The 27,899-nt window shown below is 41.7% G+C and overlaps 2 protein-coding genes across 3 annotated transcripts in view; both read left to right on the forward strand.

The window, feature by feature from the left end:
• The window catches only part of SYN2 (synapsin II), a 224,150-nt gene that overhangs the window by 18,831 nt on the left and 177,420 nt on the right, over positions 1–27,899 (forward strand). The gene's annotated exons all lie outside the window — the stretch shown is intronic.
• LOC142468434 (uncharacterized) lies at positions 4,011–14,062 on the forward strand. Its single transcript, XM_075575043.1, has 3 exons — positions 4,011–4,733; positions 5,097–5,912; positions 13,986–14,062. The coding sequence occupies exons 1-3, from the start codon at positions 4,637–4,639 to the stop codon at positions 14,060–14,062; spliced, it is 990 nt and encodes a 329-aa protein (XP_075431158.1). The 5' UTR covers positions 4,011–4,636.

The raw sequence follows: 27,899 nt of genomic DNA on the forward strand, positions 1-27,899 counted from the left end.
GGTCATGTTTTAAGGATATCCCTGTGACCTGGCCTGTTGGTGGCCCTTGAGGACTGGAGCTGGCCACCTCTGCACTGTACCATTATGGAAAATTGTATTTTGATCAATGTCCCATTGTATGTTTTTGCTGAAGATGGGATATCCTTTAATCCTTTAAATCTGACCTGTTGTGGGGGTCTTGACTGGAGTTGAGCACCACTGCCTTAGACTTAGGATCTGGATGTTTTTGAAAAATGATGTCCCACTGCAGTATCTTTCTTCCTCGTGTTATTGTGTGTCTGTGCAGGTTGATTCTAGTTTGTAGTTTTTAGCTCGTTTCACTGATGTAGCATTCTTGTTCACATTTGCTGCATATATACTACATTCCTGGATGTTCAGCACTATGGTCCTTTAAAATTGAATGTTCTATTTGTGTGATTTGATGTGGGATATTTGCATCAATTGCATATATAGATGTAGAAGACATAATTGTACCTGGTACCACAATTCATTGTGCGCTATTTAACAAGAGTGCTATTAAAAACAAACAAAAAAAAACAATGGATGACTTCCGGGAGACATGTTCACCAATATGGCTGCTTAGCTTTGTCTCTCCATCCGACCGTTCACTATCTGCTGGCATCCTCCTTTTCGGACCACAAAAAGTCTGCAAAAACAGTGCGAAGGTGCAGATCAGAAACGGAGCTCTCCGAAAAGACCTATATTGTCTAATTTAGGTCTACCCGAGTAGTCCATTTATACTTTTTAAAAGTGAGGCCTACCTCGAGGCCTTGATTCCAGAGCAGACTTTGGTGGGACTGCAGGAGGGCCACCGAGAGTGGGAGAATCGAGCTCTAACATAAATAAGCTCCTGTATATGTAGTCGGCCTGTTGGAAAAACCCTGGTTATATTTTTTCGCAGTATATGTAAACCGCTGCAGTTGTGATGGCGTCAGGAGGCATTGATGTGAGGTCAGACAGCGCTATGAGAGGAGGAGATGTACTTGCAGGAGATAAACACAGGCTTCAGAGGGCACTTATTGATAGAGCTGCTTCTACCAAAAGGGAGGTTGACTGCCTGATACAAGCTATTATGAAACCCATTAACCATTTCTTCTCCTCCTGTAAAAAAGAGTTTGCTGCATGGAAAGGCATTCTATCCCAACTGGGCGGAGCTGTCTGAAGCATAAGAATCAACCTCGCTCAAAACTCAGTTACCAAGATTCACTACAAGTACAAAATCCTGTCTTTGAATATGGAGGTGAAAATAGCGAAAACAGCCTGAGTTTCCTGGGCCGCGACAACCCATCAAGATCACAAAATAATCAATGACTTCTCTCACCTGTATATGGGCGTCTGGATTTCTGCATCCCTGGCTATAACCATATTATTTAGTAAGAACAAGACTTCAGTATACACAGGTCTATTAACCGGTACAACACTATGGGCCTCATGCAGTAAGCGACGATTATGTGAAATCGGCAAGCTTATCGATTAGTCATGTTATTGGCGTTTTTCCCTCTCCGTATGCAGTAAGTGCCGAATACATTCAAAATCAACCAGAAAACAAATCCGCCCACTCTCACGATGATGAGCCGATCACACACAGGTGTATCGGCGTGCGTGGCGGGGTGCTGTTAGGTTGCACAATCACAAATCTTGCTGAATCAGGCGAAACAAGCATGTTTTTGATTGCGCGCCATATTTAAAGGCAACGTGTACTGCTAATCATTCTCTGTGTTGTTGGGAGTGAGAGAGAGAGAGAGACGCACAGAGCTGGACGATTGAAGATTTGCATATTGACTGAGAGACTTGTTGTGTATTGGGTGAGCTTTGTCCTTTGTTGTTTTGTTTACATCTTTGTCTTGTTTTATATGTGGAAGTGGGTCGTGTGATTGCCTGTACATTTCTTGTCTGTTTTTTGTGAGTGCTGGAAGTATGCCCGCAAAGCGTGGGAAGAGTGATGCTGGTGGGAGTGGGAGTGCTACTCGTGGGAGTACGCGTCGGAGTGAACGTACTGTTCAGGGGAGTGATGTTGCTGGTGCACCGAGTGGTGTTGCTGGGAGTGGGAGTGCTGTTGCTGGGAGTGGGAGTGCTGTTGCTGGGAGTGTGAGTGCTGTTTCTGGGAGTGGGAGTGCTGTTGCTGGGAGTGGGAGTGCTGTTGCTGGGAGTGGGAGTGCTGTTGCTGGGAGTGGGAGTGCTGTTGCTGGGAGTGGGAGTGCTGTTGCTGGGAGTGGGAGTGCTGTTGCTGGGAGTGGGAGTGCTGGTGCTAGGAGTGTGAGTGCTGGTGCTAGGAGTGGGAGTGCTGGTGCTAGGAGTGGGAGTGCTGGTGCTAGGAGTGTGAGTGCTGGTGCTAGGAGTGGGAGTGCTGGTGCTGGGAGTGCTGCTGGTGGCGCAGTTGCTGATGGGGTGTCTGGTGGTGGCGTGCTTGCTGGTGGCCAGCTTTTGGAGGCTCTTCCATTGGAAGAAGGAGAGTCCAGTCAGCACCAGCCAAGCTCTGACCCTAAACCTGCTCGGAAAAAACGTGTGGAGAAGCCACGTAATCCTCGCTTCAATGACCAGGAAAATAGGGCTCTTGTCACTGGCATTCTGGAGCACTATGACAGTCTCTATGGACATTTAGTAGGTAAGTGTAACTTTACATTTATTATTCAAATACATGTGATCCTAGGTCATCTGAGTTTTGTTCATATGCAAATATGGGTACACAATATCTTTCTATGTTCATTAGTGTGGAAACACAGCTTTTTATCATGCCTTACAAGGACAAATAAACACAGGCGGTCAATTTGCCAGAACTGCATACAATATGAATGCAACCTTGCTTACATGTATAGGTTTAGTAGTGAATGCTCATGTGCTGCACATATTACACATAAAACAGCATGTTTGCTATCTCTTGGAACAGCTAGCAGTGTAGGAAACTGGTGCTTATATTATTATTAATTTACCTCATATCTTTTATATGTTTTTCAAGGGCGGACAAGTGCAGCAAGCAAAAAAGAAATGTGGGACACAATAGTCATTGGTGTCAATGCCTGTGGGAATAGTGTCAGGGACAAGTATCATTGTCGGAAAAGATTTGATGATATTAGGTCCAAATTGAAAAAGAAAATACAAGACCAACGCGTGCATGCTACTGGCACTGGAGGTGGGCCCACACCACAACGTCTCATATTGACTCCATTGGAGGAGCTGCTTCGGCCAAAATTACTTACCGTCGTCGTGGAAGGCTTGGCTGGTGACCGTGACATTGGAATTTATCCGTCACAATTTCCAGCAGGTGATAAATATTACTGTACTAGGCGTGTCGTTGCTTACAGTTATTTTGCATATTTACACTGCTTTTTATACTGTCTTCACAATATAAGCATACCTGCATCTATATATGTATATGTCTGATTCTGTATATATATATCTCAAAATAGACATATATGTAGTAGTCCTACTAAAAGCAGTAACTAATATAGCACGTGCCATTGCGTGCTCATTTACATGTGAATTCCCAAAATGCATAGCTGCAGTGGAAGCAATTGATGGTGGGCGAAGATGGGGAACAACAGGGTAGTACACATGTGTAACACATGTTCATGAGAAATTATTAGTAGCTACAGGTACAGAACAGAAATATGTATCATATTATTGTGTATTTTATTGATTTTACTCCGACAAACATGACATTACTGCCTATTTTAAGCATGCATCAAAGAAATTGCATGTAACGGCCTACAAACATCACTGGCACTAACACATCTATAGTTGCTTATGAAAAGGTCCATTTTTGCTTTATGTCATATACAGACAGCATAATGAGGCACACGTATCATATGTTATGTCATTGTTTTCATAACTTAAACACTGCAGATGACTACTTAGCTCATCTACCATTGTGTTAAAGCAGCTGCAATTAATATCTCATCACAGCATACACTTCAACAGAGGGGGTGGGGTTCAGCACACACACTAATTACAGCCTCATTTCACGGTCAACTTAGTTCACACCATTTGCACCTGTTTCAAGTCATTGAAAGGTGTGGCTGATTAGGCTTTTTGGGGAAGGGAATACCTTTCTTACAACCTGAATAGCACAACTGAAGTTAATCACACTCATTTGAAAGCTTAACTCTAGCTACTAAATGCCCCAACAACTCATTACTTATCAAAGCGTACGTCACACATTAGTTCACTCATATCTATAGTTGAACTACTATGAAAGACACATTATCACACACTGCATGTGTTGTCTTGTTGAGTCACAGCCACATTCAGGTGTGCCACATCTTCGATTAATGTACCACACATATCCTCTACCAAAAACAACACTTTTTGCAATATGACCACCTTCATGATAACCATTGTGAATGGTCATCTCATGATAGTTATGTACATTATGATACTGATATCACTACACAACATATGATTTTTAGGTACAAATTTAATGTATTTTTCCTCACGCATTACTGCAGAACCATAGTATGTTGTATGTTAGGGAACTCAAAAGTTCTAAGTACACAGGCATGTACATTGTTATTACAACTATTTATGTTCACTTTCACACACACATTTTGGGTTAAGGAAATGATGCTGTTAGATACTCATAAATACAGAACATACAATAACTGTTTGTTCAATATTTACACATGTAAATGTAAAACTAATGTTATTGTTATATATAGTTGCCCCTGGAGGACATGTGTCACCTGAGATGGAACAAGTGTCTTCACCTGGGTCAGCCAGCTCAACACTACTAGAAGGTGAGTGTATCATTTGCTGGCCATATAATATGTGCTCTTCTATATGTTATGTTGTCATGTGCATTATTTGTTTTGCACATCTTCTTTAAATAGGATTACTTAGTGTCAGTGAAAATTAAGTGTAAGGCAACATGTATTGTGTTAGTGATGTTAATTATCATGTAGGACTTCTGAGTTTAGAGCAACTTTTCATTCATTCATATTTCATACTGAGTCCAAACATTATTCGTAAGTCAAGGTAGTTTTTAATGAGGTTATAAAACGTATGCTAACATGTTAGGTGTTACTTAGGACACAGTACAATTACATAGTAACACAGCATACATTAACATGCCATTTAATAATGTGTACATTTCTTTTTAGAACATCATGGTGATGAGGATGATGAGTATGATGAGGATGACGCCACAGAAGAGACTGAAATACAATCATGTGACCATGAAGAGGTGCCAATAGAAACTGTTGTACCGCCAAATCGTCCATCAACTTCCACATACGATGCAATTGTAGCTTCAGAGGGAAAAATAGTGGACGCAGAAAATCGTCGCCATTCAGACATGATGACAGTGCTGGAAAGGATGATTGGACTGCAGGAAGAAACAGTATCACAATTGGCACATCTCCACAGAGTCTTCATTGAAGTGCCTAAACAGTTGCAAAAAATCAACACCTCATTCGAAGCATTAGTTGTTCAGCAAACACAAGCTAATTACTGGAGAATGACTAATGTACCACAATTCAACACCTCCCAGCCAGGATCTGTTCATGCAGGTCAGTTTTCACCACATTCATCTGATATTCATTCACCAGGCCCAAATGTTACCGGTCAAGTAGCAGACATTGCTGTGCAGGTTCCTGATGACATCCTACCGCTGCCATCTGTACAAATTCAGCAGCAGACACCTACAAAGGAGGCGACAAAAACAAAACAAGACACACATGAAACAGACCAACCATCACTTGTGCAGTGTCTACCAACTTGCTCACATGTGTCACTGGGCACAAGCCCTGTCCGTGAACAGTCACTACCCAAAAGCCCTGTAGGTGAGTCGCTGCCCAAAAGCCCTGTAGGTGAATCGCTGCCCAAAAGCCCTGTAGGTGAGTCGCTGCCCAAAAGCCCTGTAGGTGAATCGCTGCCCAAAAGCCCTGTAGGTGAATCGCTGCCCAAAAGCCCTGTAGGTGAATCACTGCCCAAAAGCCCTGTAGGTGAGTCACTGGCCACAAGCCCTGTAGGTGAGTCACTGGCCACAAGCCCCGTAGGTGAACAGTCACTGGCCACAAGCCCTGCCCGTGAAGTGCCAGAGGCCACTCAAAGTGGCTCTGTTGTGCCTAAAGTTGGTGGCAAAAGAAAAAGGAAAATTCAAGAGACAACAAGCAGGCCTGTTACTCGCTCGCAAAAGGAACAAAAAAAATAAATGTTATAATTCAGAAAATATGTCTTTGGCCTTGTTTTGTTGACTTCAGATTATCTAATTACTATTGTATGTATGCTGAAGACTGTGTTGTTTCCAAACTTTCAACTATGTTCTTGTACACGTGAAGTTTTGGAAATGTTAACACTCATAATTAATTGTGTTATAAATATTTATGTTGTAATCGTCTGTTCAGTAATGGTCCACCAGGAGCCAGTTGCTAAGTTTAGAGAAGCTGCCATTGACTTTGCAGCAAAACATTGCATTTGGGTGTGTTAATTGATGTAAGAATTGCATATGCATATTAGTCACATGCAATTATTAAAACACCTAAGTAAGTGCAAACATCTTTCTTGTACGTGTACAGCAGGATTATGTGTAAATTATTACTTACCTTTGCCTTGCTTGGCCATTGTAATTTTGTCCTTTAATCAGTTGTGTGTTCGTTTCTATAACATCTCAGAATGTATAATAATATATATACACACACACACACACTGAGTGAGTGTGAGTGTGTGAGTGTGTGAGTGTATATATATATATATATATATATATATATATATATATATATATATATATATATATATATATATATATATATATAGTACTATATAAACTGGTATACACAAACTAATACACTTCATGCTTCCTTGTGAAAACACTATTTTAATAATACAGGCCTAATGTTTGAGAAATATCCTAAGTATGAGACTCTAACAGTATTGTGCTTAAACAAATGTTTATTACTTAATTCAATCATGTTTCTCACCATTTAAATAGGTTTCATACAAGGTATACTTAATGCCATCAATGTTGTGTGTACTCCTGCAATATAAAAAAAAATAAAATATTATATATAAATATATATATATTTTTATAAGAGATATATTTATATATATATATATATATATATATATATATATATATATACACACGTATTTAAACTCATGCAGACAGGGAGTTAACCAGACTTTCACATACACACAGAAATGTAAGCGGGGAAAAAACATTTCTTTTTGCAGGTGTGTTTTTACTGATATGCCTGGCTAAGAAATATTTTCACACACTGGTCTTTGTTAGTTTTCAAAAAAACACTATGTGAACGCATTCACAGTCTAGGGATGTTTTTCACAAACGAGATAAAAGAAGGAGAAATGTTTCTCCCACAGTCCCATATCACGAACCACAACTGTTAACCCAATTAGACAAACAAATCCAATTGGCGTTTGAAATAAGGAGTCAAAGTAGTTACTTTTGTTGACCTTGACAAGGAAAAACAGGAGTTTGTTAGCCATTCAGCACATTCATTTTGATGAGCAAATAACACAGACCTGCACACAGCTTTTGTGCTACTCAGACATGGCTGATGAATTCGTTAACAATATTAATCCCCTTTTAGGGTATAAGTACATGATCTGTGAAGCCATCTTGAACAGTCGCGGACAGAAAGCAAGCACACGCCAAATCGATGATTTCATTCGAGCAAAATATCCTTATTACCAAGACCGTAAGCATGCACGGAATTTTAATTCCTCAATAAGATTCACTTTATCAAGTAATGACTTTTTTGAACGTGACCAGGATAAGCTACAACACACCTATGGTTTCTGGAAGATTGCCCCGGAAAAACAATTTATCCTGAAAGACGGCACTTATATTGTCGTGAAAGGCATATTTATTCCTAATGGCAATAGCAATGTATCCGCTACTACTGATCCGTTTGAATCGATACGTGCTGCAATATCTGCAGCCTCCATTCCTGAAACCCACATTGTACAAGAACAAAAGTACTATGATTATGTACCAAGCCTTTCAGCTGAAAATGCATTGGAATGGGAACCGGAAGAAATGAACCTACCTCCCGACCAATTATTTGAAGAAAGCAGTGGCGATTCCTATGAGCGCATCCTGGAGGAGATATGTGCCATACTGGATTCAGCGGTTGGGTTAAGCGTGGATGAAAATGCCTTGCATTTCTGGAGCGACCAGTTGCAGCCAGGCGAAGAGTTAATTCTAGAAGAATGGTAAATATAACAATCGTTATGCGTTGACTCTGCGTTTAAATTTTTTTTTTTTTTGTAACCACCATTTTCACTTTCAATGCGTGGATACAGCGTAACATTGCAGACTGCATAACATGTAGCGATCACAAACAAATTGTTTCCTAATACAATATAGTAGGACCTGAAAGAGTAGTACACATTGCTGACGGAATAAATATACGTACTTTCCTATCCCTTTAAACATATTAGCAACATTTTACCATTACTCTAACACATACCTGTTTTGTTATCATGCAACATCTACAACATTGAAAACCGGGTCCACCACGTATGACGTGGGACCCTTGTCATGGGCCAAGGCGTCCTTAAAAAGGATTAGTGATGTAAGTCCCGCCCCCAAGCGACGTGCGCGCCTCAAAGCCTATTGGCTGTCATGTTTTGTTATAGTAACGGTAACTGCAGTGTGTGATGCGTGCGGCTCAGTGTTTGTAGGCGTACCCTGGGCGTTAGCCGAATGTTAATTGAGTGGGAGGAGTGTTAGCGTGCGTTTCACGCTGGCTTAACATGACGTCACACGTATTGCATTTGCGCATTGTGTTATCGGCCGTGCTTTCTGTTCAAACACGTCTGTTTAAAAAGAATACAGATGTACTCGTTTAGAACGAATGTAGTTTCGTCTTCATTGTATTTGAAATAAAGATGTTATGTTTACTGGTATTTTCAACATGTATTGAACGCACAACGTACGCTTTGTTTTGCGCATGCGCTAACAGTTAGTGGAGCCAAGCGTGAAGTGCGTGCGCACACAAAGATGTGCGCGCACATCTTTCAGTATACAGGCAACGTTCACTTCTTATACATAGTTATGCCTGCTACAAATTTAAAGAAACATTACATACTGATGAACAGTTTTACTTCTAACATATAAGTGACTGACGTGTGTATCTACACAATCATATAGAGCTGCGTAACGCGTTGTCACGGATGCATATCTAGTAAGGTGCCATCTTTGACCATCATGTGTTTGCTGTATTTCAGAGATGTCGGGGAAGATACAATCGGATCAATGTATGATTTCAGAAGAGTCTACCTTTATATGAGATGATTGTGAGGAGGAGCCACCGACTACTATACTACATATGGAACTAATTTTATATTGCTTGCAGCGCTTATTAACAAACAATTAAAAATGTGATACCCTTATGCCTATATTGCATAAGCACTTAATTAACATAATGATGTTGCAAAAGAGTGCCTCATGAATTTTTATTGAGTGTTCTTTAATGACTACTAACATTTTATGACATGGTGTGTTTTATATATAACAACCATTCCCACTCTGCTAACACATTTGTGTATTATAATATGTAATGGAACGTATGACTGTCGAAACTATGTAACAATAATAATAATAATATGAGCATGTTCATGTATAGGGCTGCTAGTTGTACGCAGCGATTTACAGACACATGTTTCAGCCTGAGGTCCCTGGCCCGTGGAACGTACAAATGTTTTTTTGCCGCATGAGGCACAGGGAGATAAAGTGACTTGGCCAAGGTCACAAGGAGCCCACACCGGGAATTGAACCAGACTCCCCTGCTTCAAACTATCAGTGCCAGTGTGTGTCTTTACTCAGTGAGCCACTCCTTCTCCCAATGTAAAGGACACTTACAACCAAGTAGCCATTTATTTTTAAAATCTCTTGTTACATGGGTATGTAGATAAAATGGTTTGGGACTGTAGCAAATAATGTTACTGGCCAGATGTTATGGTCCCCTCCAATGCATGATGTTCTGAATATGACATCACCATCATGTTATGATGTACGTTTCTGTGTATATTTCATTAACCTAACTAACTATAGTTTACTGTGTTTATTAATCGTTTAGAAATACATAGTATAGTCAATATGATGATATAAGCTACCATAATAAAGCTGGTGTTATCATTTGTCGGTGTTATACATGGATCCTACACCAATTGATAGAGACACAAACAGTTGTCTTAAAAAGTGTGTCTATGCTAGTGATGAATGTGCTCCCGTAAGTAAACAAATAAGTACAGTTATCCCCTTTTCTCCAACCACCTCTATATTACATTAATGGAAATTATAAGGAAACATACATAAAATGTGATGAAATGTGAGTAATCATTTTGTAATACAATGCACATGAAAGCTCAAGAGTAGCTAAATGCATATACATGATACAGAAAGTACATATATGTAACATTTGTGTTTAAACCAATATGTTGGGTTTTTAGTTCCAATAATTATAGGAAGATTGAGGTAGCCACATCTTATGAGAGATGTCAGCAAATATACATACCATGATCAGTCATACTGGAGATATACCTATAATGCAAAGGAACAATATATAAATTGCAAACATTGACATGCCATCTTCAGTACCGTAAACAACACAGCAAAGTGTGTATTTGGTGTTAAATGTACAACACCATGTATATTTCATGACATTCAAAATGTAAATCAGCCTGGTGTACACATCATATGGATGTACATGTTACACTGCACCAATAACATTGTATGTAAGCATACTAGAAGCATGAATGATTATGGGCATAATATGTGTTTTGTCTTAGCATAAGGAATAACACAATGCTAAAATATTATTGCTTTGTTACCCAAGTTGTATTCACATACACACAACTAAAGTACAATTGAAGAGGGATTATATAACCTGTGCAACAATAACATACCGGTGCCACATCCCTTTGTGCACACAGCAGAGAAAAGAAAGGTGTGCAACCCATATTCATCTGTGTCCTAACAGAAGGTTATATAAAGAAACATTATTGTTAATATAACATAATTAAACTATAAAAGTAGTACTAGGAACATATGAGTTTGTACTTACAAGAAAAAAATGAATTGATGAGATTCTGTCGTGTCTGGCCACCACTGGCTGTTTGTTCATTTTCAGCAGCTACATGGGTGGGATGCTCGTCTACCAAAGCCTCAGCTAGGTCTGACTGTACATTGTGCCTGAGTGCAACATTGTGCAAAATGCAACAGGCAAGGATAATATCAGACACTTTTTGAGGCTTGTATAGAAGAGCCCCACCAGTTCTGTCCAGACACCTAAACCTGGTCTTGAGTAGGCCAAATGTCCTCTCTATAACAGATCTTGTAGATATATGGGCTGCATTGTACCTGTCCTCTGCTTCAGTTTGAGGGTTTAGCACCGGAGTCAAGAGCCACGGCCTAATTCCGTATCCTGAGTCACCTATAATGAATGGAGCACACATAAGCTGACATTAGTGATCAAATTGTACAATGCCAACATTCCTAAATCAACATGTGTTTTGTGTTAGAACATGTAAATATGTACTCACCCAGCAGCCAACCAGGTTCAAAATGTCCCTCTTCGAACGCATGGAAGACTGAAGAGTTCCTCAGGATAGAGGAATCGTGACTGGAACCAGGGAACTTGGGTACCACATGCATTATCCTCATCGTGGCATCACATACCACCTGTACATTGAGTGAATGGTAGTGCTTCCGATTGCGGTACACATGCTCACTCTGACTAGGTGCAATCAAAGCAACATGTGTGCAATCGATTGCACCCAGCACAGATGGTATCCCTGCTATATTATAAAAGCCAGTCCTGACTTCCAGCCACTCTGTTGCCTCTGTAGGAAAATGAATATAATTCCTAGCGCGTCTATTGAGTGCATAGAGAAACTGGGTCAAGGCCCGCGAGAATGTAGATTGCGAGACCCCGCCCACTATGCCCACAGTTGTCTGGTATGACGCGGAAGCAAGATAATGTAATGAGCACAGCATTTTAACAAGCCCAGGGACTGCACGACCTCTGGCTGTGAAAAAATCTAAATCCCCCCTTATCTCCTCATAAAGAGCTAAGATTGCTGCTGAACTCAAACGATAGCGACTTACAATCTCCTCCTCACTCATCCCATCTAACAGGGTTCTCTCCCTGTACAGACGCGGACGAGGCACAAGTTGTCTCCTCTGTCTTCTCCTCTGATCTCCTGTCCCTCTACCTGTCCCTCGGCCTGTCCCTCTCCCTGTCCCTGTCGTATCCGCGTCACTGTCACTGTCCCTCGGTGTGTCCCTACCTTGCCCTATATCATTCTCTTGATCAGCAAGCATGTCATAGAAAAGAATGTTCCTGCGTCTCCTAAACATTCGCAACATTTTGAAATGAGTAGCTGTGAATGAGCAGGTAATGTGCGTCCTTTAAATAGGTATGTGATGATGTCAGGTGACATAGTAAAATGCAAGGTGTTACATTAACATAATAAAGTACTTCTGTGGCAAGCTGTGTGCACTTGTTGTTCTAAGTATTTGTTGTGTGTATTCTGCAGGGAATGATGATATTTGGCAATGATGTGACGTGAAGCTTTGTACAAAGATTGCTTGCAAATAAATAGTTGCATGTGCAATGCATGTAACACTTGTGAACGCAAGAGTCAGTCATGTAATGAGACAAAAAGGCTGAGATTGACGTGGGAAAAGTTTTGTGTAACATGTGTAATTATCCATGTTATTGTGACATGTTGGCAACAATGAATAGTCGTGTGCATATGCATGCATTTGTGTAAGGAGGATAGTTGGTATAGAATGAGTTTACAAGGTGTCCCAATGATGAATTACTGTACATGTGTGTATAAGTTAGGTTGAAGTGCTTGTAATGCAACGGTTACAATGTAAACATGCAATGTGATTGAGCGTCCAATAAGTGACGTCATGAAAATAGGGAGGACCCAAAAGTATATGTAAACATGAGAAGACAGATGTACATGAACGTTTAAAGATGCGTGTCACATTACAAGCATTGTGTAATGTAAAGGAAGATGAATATACTGTGTATGTGTGACATGTGTGACATGTGTGACATCATGTAAATAATTGTCGCTGAGTTGAGTAAAATGTGTGATATGATGTGAGGTTCTCCTTTAAGAGTGTAGTATAGTATTTTCCCTTGCCACATCATCACATGATGAGTAATGTGACCCGCAAATGCTGAAAACATGTAAAAGTCGAATGTTATGCAAATAAGACACATCAGCTGTGACACAATGCAGGGAATGCCCCCACACTGTAATGCAAATCCCCCTTGTATTGTGAGCAATGAAACGTAAACAGTACTATACTGTTATACGTCCCCGCTCCATTGACTTCCATTGATGTACAGAAGATGTTTTTTTTCTAAGTGCCGTTCCGGCAGCCTTAGCGATCGTTCTCCCGTCCAAACTGCCAACTTTAGTTGGCGGGAGAAATCGGCCATAACATCTCAATTTCGTAGTGCCGATCAGCCCCGATAAGCTGTTTTTTTTTGTTGAATCCAGCCGATTTAAAAAAGTGGCGATCAGTGTCGAAAACAGGCTTATCGGCAGGCGACTGGCCATAACCAAATTATCGGCTCCGAAACCTGGCGATATGAAGCACTTATCGGCGCTTACTGAATCTCAAACCCAATTTTGGCTATAACATGGCCATATTTCCCTTATCAACGCTTACTGCATGAGGCCCTATATTTGAATAGAATTATAATGGGGCATGTTTAGTAATATGTGATAGCCATTACTAATAATACTGTACATTTGAAGGGTCATTAAAGATACATAGTGGCACTTCATTTTAGTGAAGATACCACAGATGGTCTCTTGATTGTGATTTCTATTCTGCGAGTCCTGAGAGAATGTATATTCATACCATACAATATCTGCAGTGTAAAGAGAAGATGCACATATTCACATATTCCTGATTTGTATTGCGCCAGGGTATGCCCCTTAGTAAAAGGAACAAAATCGCTAATTTAAACGCATGTCTTGTTTTCATGTTCCCATAGTCAAGATCAATATTAATCGTACAATTTACAAGTTAAAGCTAGAAGCCATCTCTCAGTCGGCCATTAAATATTTATAGTGCAGCTTTTTAGCAGCATGTTTGAAGTTGTATCCAATGTGTCGCTCAGTGGGATATTTGGGAGATTGATAAACTTCATTTGTAGGTATGAACACTCAAAATGCACCAACACTGTCACGTTCTAAAGTTAATATACCAGGGGACATGTATCAGGAGGTGCAACTTGCTCCAAAACTCAAACATTTACATCTGCGTCAACTTGTGTCAGTAGCACACAGGGGCACAAACAGAAATCTCGGGACCTAGGACAAATGAGGGGACAGAGAAGGTATTCGCCTCGAAGGGGGAGGGGTGGAGGGGGGGGGGGGGGCAGGAGAATGAGATACGGGAACACTGGGTGGAGAGAACATGGGAGGGTGCACACTGGTGCAATTTGAGGCTGACACTCCTCACAGCCCCTGTTTAGCTTGAGGCTCCTCCATCCTGCTTAAGAACTCGTTGAATGTAACATATTAGAGGCTGTGTATCACAACGTAAAATGACAGGGTGTCCAATGGCACAGGTTACATTAATGTCTGAAATCAGCAGGGATGTATTCATTCAGAGAGATGATGTAATAGAAAAGAATATAAACAGTCGTGCATCTTATATATTTAATATCTCAATTTGAGAGAAATTCTTCCAGTTGGCTGTGATCAATCAAAGTATGCAATGAAAATGGAAATTGTACAGTATATGTAAGCGGCTTGCTTTGTGCTTAACAAATGGGGGACTTGCTATGTTCACACACACAGAAATTATGGATGTATTTAGAACAAAATGACTTACTCAATTACTCCCTGATCAGCAATTTCATGTCCATTTATGATTTGCCGTATGTGACAAGTGAGCTTTCATGTTGCCTCCCATTGAATACAATTATATTTTACAATTCAATTGCCATCTGCACTGCATTATGCCTCAAATAATATCTACAATGCTATCTTAAAAATATGGTCCATTTTACTGCAGAGACAGCTGTACTTTACATTGTTACATAATTAAAACAGAAAGGGTAAAGGCCTCACTAGAGATGGGTGAAACTGTCACAATCCGACCCATGCACAGATTGGGCACACAAGAAAGAATCCATTCGGGTACATTGGAATCAACTCTGTCTGATTATCATGGATTCCCACCATCGGATTTGATGGAGAGAGTGCAAGAGAGATTTTACTATTACTAGAGTCTCAAGTTCTATATATAGCTGAACCCCGGTATAACGTGGTGCTCGGAATCCACATAATGAGACCGTGTTATAACCAGGATAGCGTAAAAAAATGGTCACCGCTGAACAGCGCTCGCCGCACGATACCGTCTACGATGGCGCACTCCGGTGCTCCCCTTCCTATTCTTCCCTCTATACCCTGATCAGCTCCTGCCAGGTCTTGCGCGTCCTCCTCTGGACCGGGGTTGCCCATCGGGGCAGCAGCGCAGGATCAATAGCCATTACTTTCCCTTCCCCCCTCCCCCCGGCAGTGGCGGTGGAGTCTGTGGGCCAACACGGAACCCGGTGGAGATTGCGGTGATGCGGGCAACTCGGAGGCTGGTGCCATGGACACTCACAGCAAGGACTTACCCCTGGCGATGCGGACTGGTCCCGGATCTTCATAGATGAGGGAGTAGGATAGGGGGGGGGCACTTTCTAGATTCCATTTACCTAGTGTTGTCCCACTCCCTATCCCAGTTTGTTCACCCCAATCACCATATTTGTTTCATCTGTGTTTGTGCATTTGCGCCGCATCACTCCAAATGTTATCTTGTGCTAATATTAAACCACGTATCATTTTGGCATAACCCATATTATCGTATTTTCTCTGAGTCAGTGAGTGCTGGAACTTTATATTTTGACTTATAGTTGTGGGGGAATTTGGGTCCTCCTGGTTCCGTTAGCACCCTGCACATTCAGAATTATATCTATAGTGAGTGCTGTCTACTCAATTTGTATAGGTTTACCATAAGATTGGTGTACTGCCTTTCAGTACAACATACTGTGTAGGGTGTGTAGGGTTTGTCTGTTTGCAATAAAGCATTGAATGTTATAAAAAAAAAAAACCTTAGAGATGTGCGCAGCGCAAGTGCACGCAGCCTGAGGTAGCAGGGAGAGGAGAGGGCTGCAGATGCCGGGTAAGTCCTCGCACGGCAGCCATTTCACGATCCCGGTTATAACACGATCCCGGTTATAACGCATCTCATTATGTGGACCCCGATCACCGCATTATAACGGGGACACACATACCCTATTGTAGTGTGCTGAACTTGTAAATAGTAACCAAAAAGGGGGAATGAACCCCTATGCTGATGCTGCTAAAGTCACATATATAGGGACTAAAAGTACCCACAGTCCACTTGACGAGAGAGGCAACTTCACTTATGGTATTAGTAATAAAAAATATAGTCATATACAGGATACTTTGTGAGACTCACCCTGGGTGGGGGGCTAGTAAACAGGAGGAAGCCTAACCCAAGAGATGAATTGTCCTACAACAAGACACTCATGGGTTAATAATAGCCGCAAACTGCTGCCCTTACCCTGCCCGGTGTCTGTAGTATTCTGTGTCGTGGCTCGCTGTAAAACGTCCCATGCGGGGTGATGAAGAGCCGTGGGGTTCCCGTGCGGTTTCCCTCTGGCGTGCTTCCCCACGAGAAGGTGGCAGTGGCGTCTTGATGCACGCCAACAATGCGCCCGTGTAGAGGTAACAGCTGGGTCCGACCCGACGGATGCCGTCTCCTGCAGGGAGGAATGAAGAGGAATGCGTACCAGCTTGCAATGCGCTCCGGCGCCTCTAACACGTCAGCAGGGGGTGGCGCCAGTAAGCCGAAACTGGAAACCTGGAACACAGAAGTGAAGATCCTGCGTGCGTGCACCAGCCGATATGAATGCAGATAGAAGATGAAACGAAGGCGGTCACAGCATTGGAGTTCAGCCAAAGTCGAATAAAATCAGCTTTAATAAATTATATGCTGCACATCACAGAAAAAGTACTCTGACGCGTTTCGTTCCGAAGGGGAACTTTATTAAAGTTTGATAAAGTTCCCCTTCGGAACGAAACGCGTCAGAGTACTTTTTCTGTGATGTGCAGCATATAATTTATTAAAGCTGATTTTATTCGACTTTGGCTGAACTCCAATGCTGTGACCGCCTTCGTTTCATCTTCTATCTGAACTTGTAAATAGAGATGGGCAATCCTATCTGAATTTGATCCACTGATTGTTTTACCTAAATTCATTCCACACGCCAACATCTTTCTGCGGATTGGGTACAAAAAAATCAGAGGCAGATTCTTTGAAATTCGTCATTGGATCCAATTTGCTCAGATTACAAAAAAACTCTCCGGATTTCAATACCTGAAATATAGGAGGAGTTTACACTTGTAAATGTGTCTAAAAATATTTATTATATTTATACTGTATATGTATACTTCAATTATAATATTAATTTATTTTGAAGAAACCAAAAATATGGATATTTTAAATAAATATTAATTAAATAATACAAGAGACCCCAGTTGAATTCTGTATAATAATATTTATTTTATATTCTGCAATAATAAAAAAACTAAATTGAAACCAATGGACTACAGTATAGGCAAAACCAAAACCCGAAAACATATTAGAAGCAAAACCAAAGCAACATCATTAGGCCAAGTGAATATCTCTGCAAATCAGTTACCCAAATAAAAAAGCATAATTTTTGAGGCAAGTTGAAAAGAACATAGAAAACATATTCATGGCATTTATACATTGACTTTTATCAACATTCATATACTTGGTATTAATGTTATATTAGAAACAACTTTAATTAATTTAATGGCTGGATTTGTGATGTATGAGATTTAATATTAATGTAAACATATGCATGAAACTCAGTCCTAAAAAATATCAATAGTAGGAGGCCTTCCTTGCATACCGCACAGTACCTTGAATTCGATAGACACATATTGCTTTCTATCATACTTATAATAGTGACTGTGCACTCATTAGCCAAGAGACCCAACTCCAAAGAGACTTAAATAATTGAATAAATTATTAATTGTCTTCGCAGAATTCCTACAATTAAAATTGAGTTTCTTCACAGCATCTTGCATGTGATGAAGGACTTGTTGTTGCATTTCCCTTTGCTATTATCAGAAATTTGCTAATTTACGCAGAGAGAGAAGGAGGGAGGGACAGAGTGGGAGGCAGAGAAAGGGAGAGAGAGGGGGAGAGAGAAGGAGGAAGGGAGATGGGGAGAGAGAGGGGTAAAAACAGTCTACTCTGGGGCCTGGAAATGTAAGCCAACATACAGTCATTTCATTGGCCCATTACAGTAGGTGTATAATAGACACTAACATTATGATATATTTTTTAATAATGCACTGAACACGTTTTGTATCTGGTAGAATTTTGCACTAATATAAGTCGTTCTGTTCAGGACACACTTCTGCTTTTACCATTCCCGTTCCAAGAGGGAATGACGCATCAAAATAAGCCAAAATAGTGAGGAGTCACCATTCTAAGGTGATGTCGAACAGCAACATCGTTGACCTTTGAATTTGAGGCCAAGTGTCTGCACAAAATGTCTGGATGTAGCATACATTGAGCAGATGCAGCTGCAGTGTTTCCAGTGGCAGCTCAAGGCTCAATATATGGATTCTACAATGACTACTCCGGACTAACCAGTGGGACCGCTTATCTGCTTTCTAATGACAAACTATCTACAATGGATCTGTCACAGGAATTACATTAATTACATAACCAGTATCTATCTATGCATCTGATCTCAGACAGGCTATTAGAGAGGGTTGGGGTTCCTTACAATGCATCTGATCTCAGACACGCTATTAGAGAGGGTTGGGGTTCCTTGCACTGCATCTGATCTCAGACACGCTATTAGAGAGGGTTGGGGTTCCTTACAATGCATCTGATCTCAGACACGCTATTAGAGAGGGTTGGGGTTCCTTGCACTGCATCTGATCTCAGACGCGCTATTAGAGAGGGTTGGGGTTCCTTACAATGCATCTGATCTCAGACGCGCTATTAGACAGGGTTGGGGTTCCTTACAATGCATCTGATCTCAGACACGCTATTAGAGAGGGTTGGGGTTCCTTACAATGCATCTGATCTCAGACACGCTATTAGAGAGGGTTGGGGTTCCTTGCACTGCATCTGATCTCAGACACGCTATTAGAGAGGGTTGGGGTTCCTTACAATGCATCTGATCTCAGACACTATTAGAGAGGGTTGGGGTTCCTTGCACTGCATCTGATCTCAGACGCGCTATTAGAGAGGGTTGGGGTTCCTTACAATGCATCTGATCTCAGACGCGCTATTAAAGAGATAAAGAGATTAGGGGAGCACAGAATCACACAATAGCAAATATACAAACACAATGTGCTTGCATATAGATGAATAAAACTAAATGTTTAGTCATGCAGCACCAGTGGTACACAAATTTGGTATATATATTAATACTCACACGGCCATGTGTGAGTACACACGTAGAAAATTGCAATTTTCTTTTCCCAAAGTATGTTTTCAGATCTTTGATGTTGTATTAGGGTGTTTTCTGAAGTTTAAAAATGAATATTTATTACAACAAATATAGTTAAATGAACTCACATATTAAACTCTCTCCTCCGGTCCACTGCTGGACCACTCCCGCTACCGCGTCTGGTGTCTGTTGCAGGAGCGCAGCTGGGATGCAGCTCTGCCAAAGAGGGACGGTGGCCATCAGGGTTAAAAAAACTTTCTATTCTATTCATTTTTGATTATTGAAGCTCGGCTAAAACGGTACTGATACCTCGTGACAGGAGCTGGTGGTGGCTGCACGCTGTGCAGATGCACCCTGCCTACCTGGGACCCCCTCATCCTCCCAGATGACCACACATAGAGATTTCTCTCCCACGTATGGTTGCTTTTTTTAATCCTGTAAGTGCATTTCCTTTGGGCTGCAGTTTTTAAATAAATGTACTTTATTGTTTAAACAGTTACGTGCTATGGAGCTTGCGCTTCTGTTTGTTTTTGTTCTTAGATTCGTAGTGGTTATACCACCTTTATCCGAAGCTGCATCACGCTCCCTGGATCTTCACCTGGGACTTTTTATTCTCTCTGGATTTTATGTTTAAAGTGGAACATTCATATTTGACTTATTCTTTGTCACTATCACGTTATGGTTTGTTGTTACATTTAGTTGCAAGTGTGTTATTATTAATTAGTATATTTCTATTAGGTATATTATAATTTTTATTATTATCATCATCACTCATATCCACCTGAGCGCTACATATTTTTGTGTTGTTTTTTGATATATATATATATATATATATATATATATATATATATATATATTTTTTCCCTCAGGATGTCTGCACTCCCTCTGATAGGCTGAATGGCCTGTCACTCACCCAGAGACTGCCAATAAGACTGCACGTCTCTCCCCCTCTATGTTAGACTGAGCAGCCTTTCACTCACCCAGGACACACTGGGGGATGGGATCTTAATGGCAGTGGGGTGCAGAGTTTTTAACTTATGTAATATATATATATATATATATATATATATATATATATATATATATATATATAAAAGGATGTCTGCAAATCCCTCTGTGATAGGCTGATCAGTCTGTCACTCACCCAGGTTTAGCTAATGAGACTGCACATCCTGTGTAATGAGACTGCACATTGGCTGTGTAATGAGACTGCACATCCTGTGTAATGAGACTGCACATTGGCTGTGTAATGAGACTGCACATCCTGTGTAATGAGACTGCACATTGGCTGTGTAACATCTCACACATAGAAACCATGTCATTTATTGAAGTATGCATATTTTTCCAACCTAAATGCTATATAAAATGTAATGTTGCTGTATTAGGCAGAACATTTTATGCTTGACACGGTTTTAAAGGCCTGTCTTTCTGATATATCTTATTAAAGATGTGTCTGGATGTCATAACTTATAAAAAAATATTACTAATTGAGCACATTCACATGTCTCAGACAGGTACAGGAACCTGCTCTTCCCCGTAATCACTCAACACATAATGCTTCTACTGCAGCCAAGGATCATGGGTAATGACATGCAAATGAGCACTCGCAGTGTGTCAGTTTTTGCTTCTTGTCCATTTTCACATGGATCCCTATAGGCTCATGTCGGCTGTAATGAAGGATGTCATAACTTCAAGTCATTGCTAGAGGAATAAAAAAAATGGTTTATACTGCCTCACATTTTAATTGCGAGAGGAATCAATAAATATTGTATGCACTTAACTTTCTTTGTATAATTTATGCTTTAGTCTAGAACTGTAAAAAGGACTTCGGATTGTCAGGGGCCCACCTGGGAATCTGGCTTTCAGAAATTGACAGTTTTAGTACTTTTTATGGAATGCTTTAAAAAAAAAAAAAAAGCATTTCGTCCTAAAATTGTGTTCCAATTGTGTTCCAATTGGGAATTTGTAGAAGCTTGTGCAATATGAGCACTTACTGTGATTTTATGCTGATGCTGTTCAGCTATTCTACAACCTCTTATTTTTATAGGATGTCTGTGGTTTGATGTGCCAAACATCTTAAATCAGAACTATCCAACTAACAGCCTGTGAGATCTGGCCAGGGTATTACTAAGCACCCAGAGGTAGAAACCACGGGGAAATGTACGCTAACTAGATGGAGGCGTGGAAACTAATGCACCGCAGAGAAACTGAGTGTATAAATGGCGTCTCTAACAATAATGCCTGTGACAGATAAATTACTTGGTCTGCTCTTTTGTCTCATGGAAGAGGGACAGTTACAATGCTGCATACACAGACATTCTTGCCCAGGGTAGATTTTACTGGGAGCATTTTAAGTCTGTTCCTTCCCATCAGTGTTGTCAATAATCTATCTCTGTGTATATATTCTCTCTGTTACTGACTGTGCACATCTGCTGTGTTCCTTTTGGTTGCAGTGGATCTCTCCTAATAAGTTCATGGCAGAATTCTAAACAGCAAGATGGATTTAGTAGCAGTTCCTTCCTATCTGTGTATATGTCTTTGTTAAGTACACATTAGAATTGAGGGCTGCTACTTAAGAAACCCGAGAACAAGTTTAAACTGTGGCACTGTATGTTGCAAAATGTGGCACAGTGTCATAGCTTGAACAATTGCTGACTATTCTCATACAAGTCCAATATTGCTGCTATTCTTATTGGCATCCATCGTAAATATCAATGTCAAAAGTCCAAACACGTTGTTTATAGAATTCTAAATATAACCCGGGTTGGACATCAATTTATCAAGACATTCAGGGCCAGGTAACAATGTTCCCAGGCTGGAAAACTGGGGAAAAAACTGCAACATATTTATTAAAGCCAAGACTGCAATGGGAACTTGTTCTTTGCTACCTGTAAATCTGGTGTTGTTTTTTTTAACCCCAGTTTTGAAGCTGGCAAACTATGATACATAACCCCCATTACTCCTGCCCAATGCTTTAGTGGAATTAAGGATGCTGTGAATCCACTTCCCAGTGCTTTAGATTATTTTGGCCCTATTCATTTAGATGGCGATTTACTTTTCTCTAGCACAGAAAAGAGTCTTTATAGGGCATTGTCTTTATTGCTAGTTGTGCTAACATGGAGGCACTTATTCTGTTCCCTGGTTTGACAAAGTATCACTTTGATATTTTTTCACACTTTTAGTAGTCTTGGTCCCTTTAATGACAATGCACTTGCTCTGCAAGACAATCTACTCACAATTGTCTGCAGGTAATGACCTCTACATTGTTAATATCTTCTATACTCTGTCTTGGGCACATACGTACTCCTTGAATGGCAGCTGAAGAGACCTCTGGGCTCTACAACAATATTTCTGAAATAGTGGTTTCTGTAACAGCGATATCAACAAGAAAACATGTCCTGTGTACAATGGACTTGTAGTTTCAAGTGGATTGCTATGCTCCTACCACGAATTAGTTGACTTAGTGAATGTCTTTCAAGTCCTGAATAAAGGACAGGCCCCTTTAACTTGCAGGCCCCTTTAACTTGCAGGCCCCTTTAACATGCAGGCCCCTTTAACTTGCAGGCCCCTTTAACTTGCAGGCCCCTTTAACATGCAGGCCCCTTTAACATGCAGGCCCCTTTAACATGCAGGCCCCTTTAACTTGCAGGCCCCTTTAACATGCAGGCCCCTTTAACATGCAGGCCCCTTTAACATGCAGGCCCCTTTAACTTGCAGGCCCCTTTAACTTGCAGGCCCCTTTAACATGCAGGCCCCTTTAACTTGCAGGCCCCTTTAACTTGCAGGCCCCTTTAACATGCAGGCCCCTTTAACATGCAGGCCCCTTTAACATGCAGGCCCCTTTAACTTGCAGGCCCCTTTAACTTGCAGGCCCCTTTAACATGCAGGCCCCTTTAACTTGCAGGCCCCTTTAACTTGCAGGCCCCTTTTACTTGCAGGCCCCTTTAACTTGCAGGCCCCTTTAACTTGCAGGCCCCTTTAACATGCAGGCCCCTTTAACTTGCAGGCCCCGTTAAACTATATTAGGTGGACTTCCTGTTATGGAGGCAGCTGAAGGAGCTGCTCTTATCTTGTGCTCCATGAAGGGATTCAACCACCGCTGACTTCTAAGGCTGCGCTTATAGTGCCATAGCCGGCGAAAGCGACTGCGACGGTGACGTCACGCTGCGGATGCTGGAGAAATCTAATTGACTTGACTTCCAGCGATCACGACCAAGCCTTCGCTCCATCGCGTTGCTTCATCTATAAGCGCACGCGCCGGTGGCAATGCATTTATTTTGCCGCGACGTCACCGGCACTGTAAGCGCACGCGCCGGTGGCAATGCATTTGTTTTGCCGCGACGTCACCGGCACTATAAGCGCAGCCTTAAGGTCAAAACCCTGGAAAACAAACAGAAGAGAATTCCACAGGTCAGAACACAGACATATACGGATAATGGAAAAATTCCTCAATATCACTGCAAAAAGCATGTCACAGAGGAGTCAGAGGGACCGAGAGAGAAAGGAGCAGCAAAGTGACATGTCTGACCTGACTTACACAGCTTGCAAGGAAAACAAGCCGTTCCCTCCGATTCTTATCAAGAGATGATTAAGGCAGCCAAAGAAATAATGGAACCAATGCTAACCTCCTACACCCAACAATTACAAGAGGCAATACTGGAAATAAAAGAGCAAGTATCTTCCTTGAGCAACAGAATTACTCCGGCTGAGCAGAGGATGGGAGATGGGGAAGATGATGTTATAACTCTAAAAACACTAATGAAAGAGCTCAGGGGAAAGACCACATCTCTCCTGCTAAATTGGATGATCTAGATGGATGTGGAGTAACCTCAGGCTGGTGGGAGTATCGGAGGTTATAAGAGGGGAGCAGCTATTTGAAATGTTATCTAATCTTACAGCTAAATCTGGACTTAGACCGCACAGTGCTCCTTCTTACAATGGAAAGAGCCACAGACTAGGCCTGCCACAGGCTGCAGGAGAAGGAAGGACCAGTGCCACGTGCCGCAGGAGAAGGAAGGCCCAATGCCACGTGCTGCAGGAAAAGGAAGGCCCAGTGCCACGTGCTGCAGGAGTAGGAAGGTCCAGCGCCACGTGCTGCAGGAGAAGGAAGGCCCAGCGCCACGTGCTGCAGGAGAAGGAAGGCCCAATGCCACATGATGCAGGAGAAGGAAGGCCCAGTGCCACGTGCTGCAGGAAAAGGAAGGCCCAGCGCCACGTGCTGCAGGAGAAGGAAGGCCCAATGCCACATGCTGCAGGAGAAGGAAGGCCCAGTGCCACGTGCTGCAGGAGAAGGAAGGCCCAGTGCCACGTGCAGCAGGAGAAGGAAGGCCCAGTGCCACGTGCTGCAGGAGAAGGAAGACCCAGTGCCACGTGCTGCAGGAGAAGGAAGGCCCAATGACACGTGCTGCTGGAGAAGGAAGGCCCAATGCCACATGCTGCAGGAGAAGGAAGTCCCAATGACACGTGCTGCAGGAGAAGGAAGGCCCAATGACACGTGCTGCAGGAGAAGGAAGGCCCAGTGCCACGTGCTGCAGGAGAAGGAAGGCCCAATGCCACATGCTGCAGGAGAAGGAAGGCCCAGTGCCACGTGCTGCAGGAGAAGGAAGGCCCAATGACACGTGCTGCAGGAGAAGGAAGGCCCAATGCCACATGCTGCAGGAGAAGGAAGGCCCAGTGCCACGTGCTGCAGGAGAAGGAAGACCCAGTGCCACGTGCTGCAGGAGAAGGAAGGCCCAATGACACGTGCTGCTGGAGAAGGAAGGCCCAATGCCACATGCTGCAGGAGAAGGAAGGCCCAGTGCCACGTGCTGCAGGAGAAGGAAGGCCCAGTGCCACGTGCTGCAGGAGAAGGAAGGCCCAGTGCCACGTGCAGCAGGAGAAGGAAGGCCCAGTGCCACGTGCTGCAGGAGAAGGAAGGCCCAGTGCCACGTGCTGCAGGAGAAGGAAGGCCCAGTGCCACGTGCAGCAGGAGAAGGAAGGCCCAGTGCCACGTGCTGCAGGAGAAGGAAGGCCCAGTGCCACGTGCTGCAGGAGAAGTAAGGCCCAGTGCCACGTGCTGCAGGAGAAGGCTGTGAGAGTCTCCGGTAGACTGTTCCAGTTTTGGGGTGCATGGTAAGAGAAGGAGAAGCGGCCGGATACTTTGCTGAACCTTGGGACTGTGAACAGTCTTTTGGAGTCTGATCTCAGGTGATAGGTGCTGCGTGTGGTAGGGGTGAGGAGCTTGTTCAGGTAGCTGGGTAGCTTGCCCAGAAAGTATTTGAAGGCAAGACAGGAAAGATTAACTTTGCGCTTAGACTCAAGTGATGACCAATCTAGTTCTTTGAGTATTTTGCAGTGATGTTTGTTGCAGTTGTAATAATACTTGGAGTAATAAAAATATATCAAGTGGATTTAATTCCGCATTCATAAGAGTGCTTCCCAAACCAGGCAGAGACAAGCTAAATCCAGCATCTTACAGGCCTGTATCGCTATTCAATATTGAGTATTACATTCTAACAAAAATAATGGCTGATAGATTAAAATCCATATTACCTGAACTAATTCCCCAAGATCAGACAGGCTTTATAGTAGGTAGGATTCCTGTGAATAATATTAGAAAGGTATTATCTGTCCTACAATATTTTAAGAACTAAATAGAAGCCCAGCTATCACTCATACTTAGTCTTGATGCCGAAAAGGCTTTCGACCTCGTTAATTGGGGCCACTTATTTGAAGTACTGAGTAGATCTGTCATGGCAACGCGTTGCCGCAGTTAAATAATAATTCCTTCAATAAACACAATTGCATTATGGAAACAAGTCATACCAAATAAAGGACTAGGGTCATAACATTTTGATAATGAAAAAATGTGGTCTTATAGACAAAGAAAGCGTTATTTAGATGGAGCACGTCATCAACTTGGTACCGCTAAAAATAACGCACTTTTTACCACAGCCACTAAAAATATCGGGACCGGCACCAGCGTGGCTAAATACTGTACATTTTGTCAAAACATTTAGTAGGGAACCCGAACTCAAACACAAGCAAACACGAGGAAGAATTGGGTCAGAATAAATCAGTTACTGTAGACTATTGCTATTCTGACTCCCTTGTTCCTCTTGTTTACTTGTTTGAGTGTAGGTTCCCTAGTCTATTTTCTGTCTATGTATTGAAGGTTTGAGGGGTGCCTTTGGGGGTTCCCTGTACCTTGGCTACACCTCGCTACTAACCTTGGGAGTGCTGACTCTCACTATTGTATATGACTATAAATGTAGTCATTTTGATGCAGTGATCAGCTAGTCATGGGTTAACATGACAACCTGAGCACAAATGTCTATAAATGGGTTAATATACTAATAAAATGACCCTACCAACCCATCTTGTCTACCATGCTATGGCTTGCTAACCGCGAAAGCAAACACAGGGTTAACCCAGGGGCAACTTTGTATTTTATGAGTATCCACCGGGATAATACAATAATTTTCCATATATTATTAGGACTTAGAATCTGAAATCTATACATGTAAGAATTGTGATATAACCTTCCTCACTTAATGTAACTATGTATTTGTAACTACAGTATGTATCTGTCATTATAACTCTGTGCCCAGAGCATACTTGAAAACGAGAAAGCAACTCTCAATGTATTACTTCTTGGTAAAACATTTTATAAATAAATAGTTACATATTAGATTAGACAGAAAGACATATGTAGATCAAGTTCAAACTTTATTACATTTTAATTAGGCAAGATACTCCCGCAGTTTAATTTTTAATACAGTAGAAGTGTCTTCATGATAAGATTAGCAAATAAATCGAAGAATGGCCTAGAGGAACATGCATTTGTTTTTCATTATATAATTTACAACAAATATGCCATTGAAGCATCTTTTTATTTGCATAGAAGTAGATTTAAACAAATAAATCAGACGCATGAAACAGTTCACACATATGCAGCTAGAATAGGTCACTGCCCTTAATGGTTGTATTATAGGAAAATCTCCCAATGGGAAACAGGAGCTCTGCATAAACCGTGCAGTAATGGTACTGAATATCCATCTCACTCGCATTGTAACACGGAACATTCTTCTTGGCTCCTGTGGCCCGGTTCTTTTGTTCTGCAGTGCGGAGTAGTCTGCAGGCGGCTCAGCAGCCTAATAATTAGAAATAGCTGCATATTGCCTTAATAGGAATAATTCAGACTAATTACCCTAATTTGCCAATTACAAGCATGTATTGCTGGTTTTGTTGCTGACAGACGCTGTCCAGAAAAATGGTTATTAAGAGCCATGGTAGGTAAAGCATTCCACAATTGCTCTAGTTTTGCTCAATTTGTTAGAAAAAAATGTATGCTTTTAAATATGCAAGTCCTCATTTCTACATTGAATCCAATTTGGCACTCTCGTT

The sequence above is a fragment of the Ascaphus truei genome, chromosome 17 (genome assembly GCF_040206685.1).
Source record: "Ascaphus truei isolate aAscTru1 chromosome 17, aAscTru1.hap1, whole genome shotgun sequence".
Taxonomy (NCBI): Eukaryota; Metazoa; Chordata; class Amphibia; order Anura; family Ascaphidae; genus Ascaphus; species Ascaphus truei.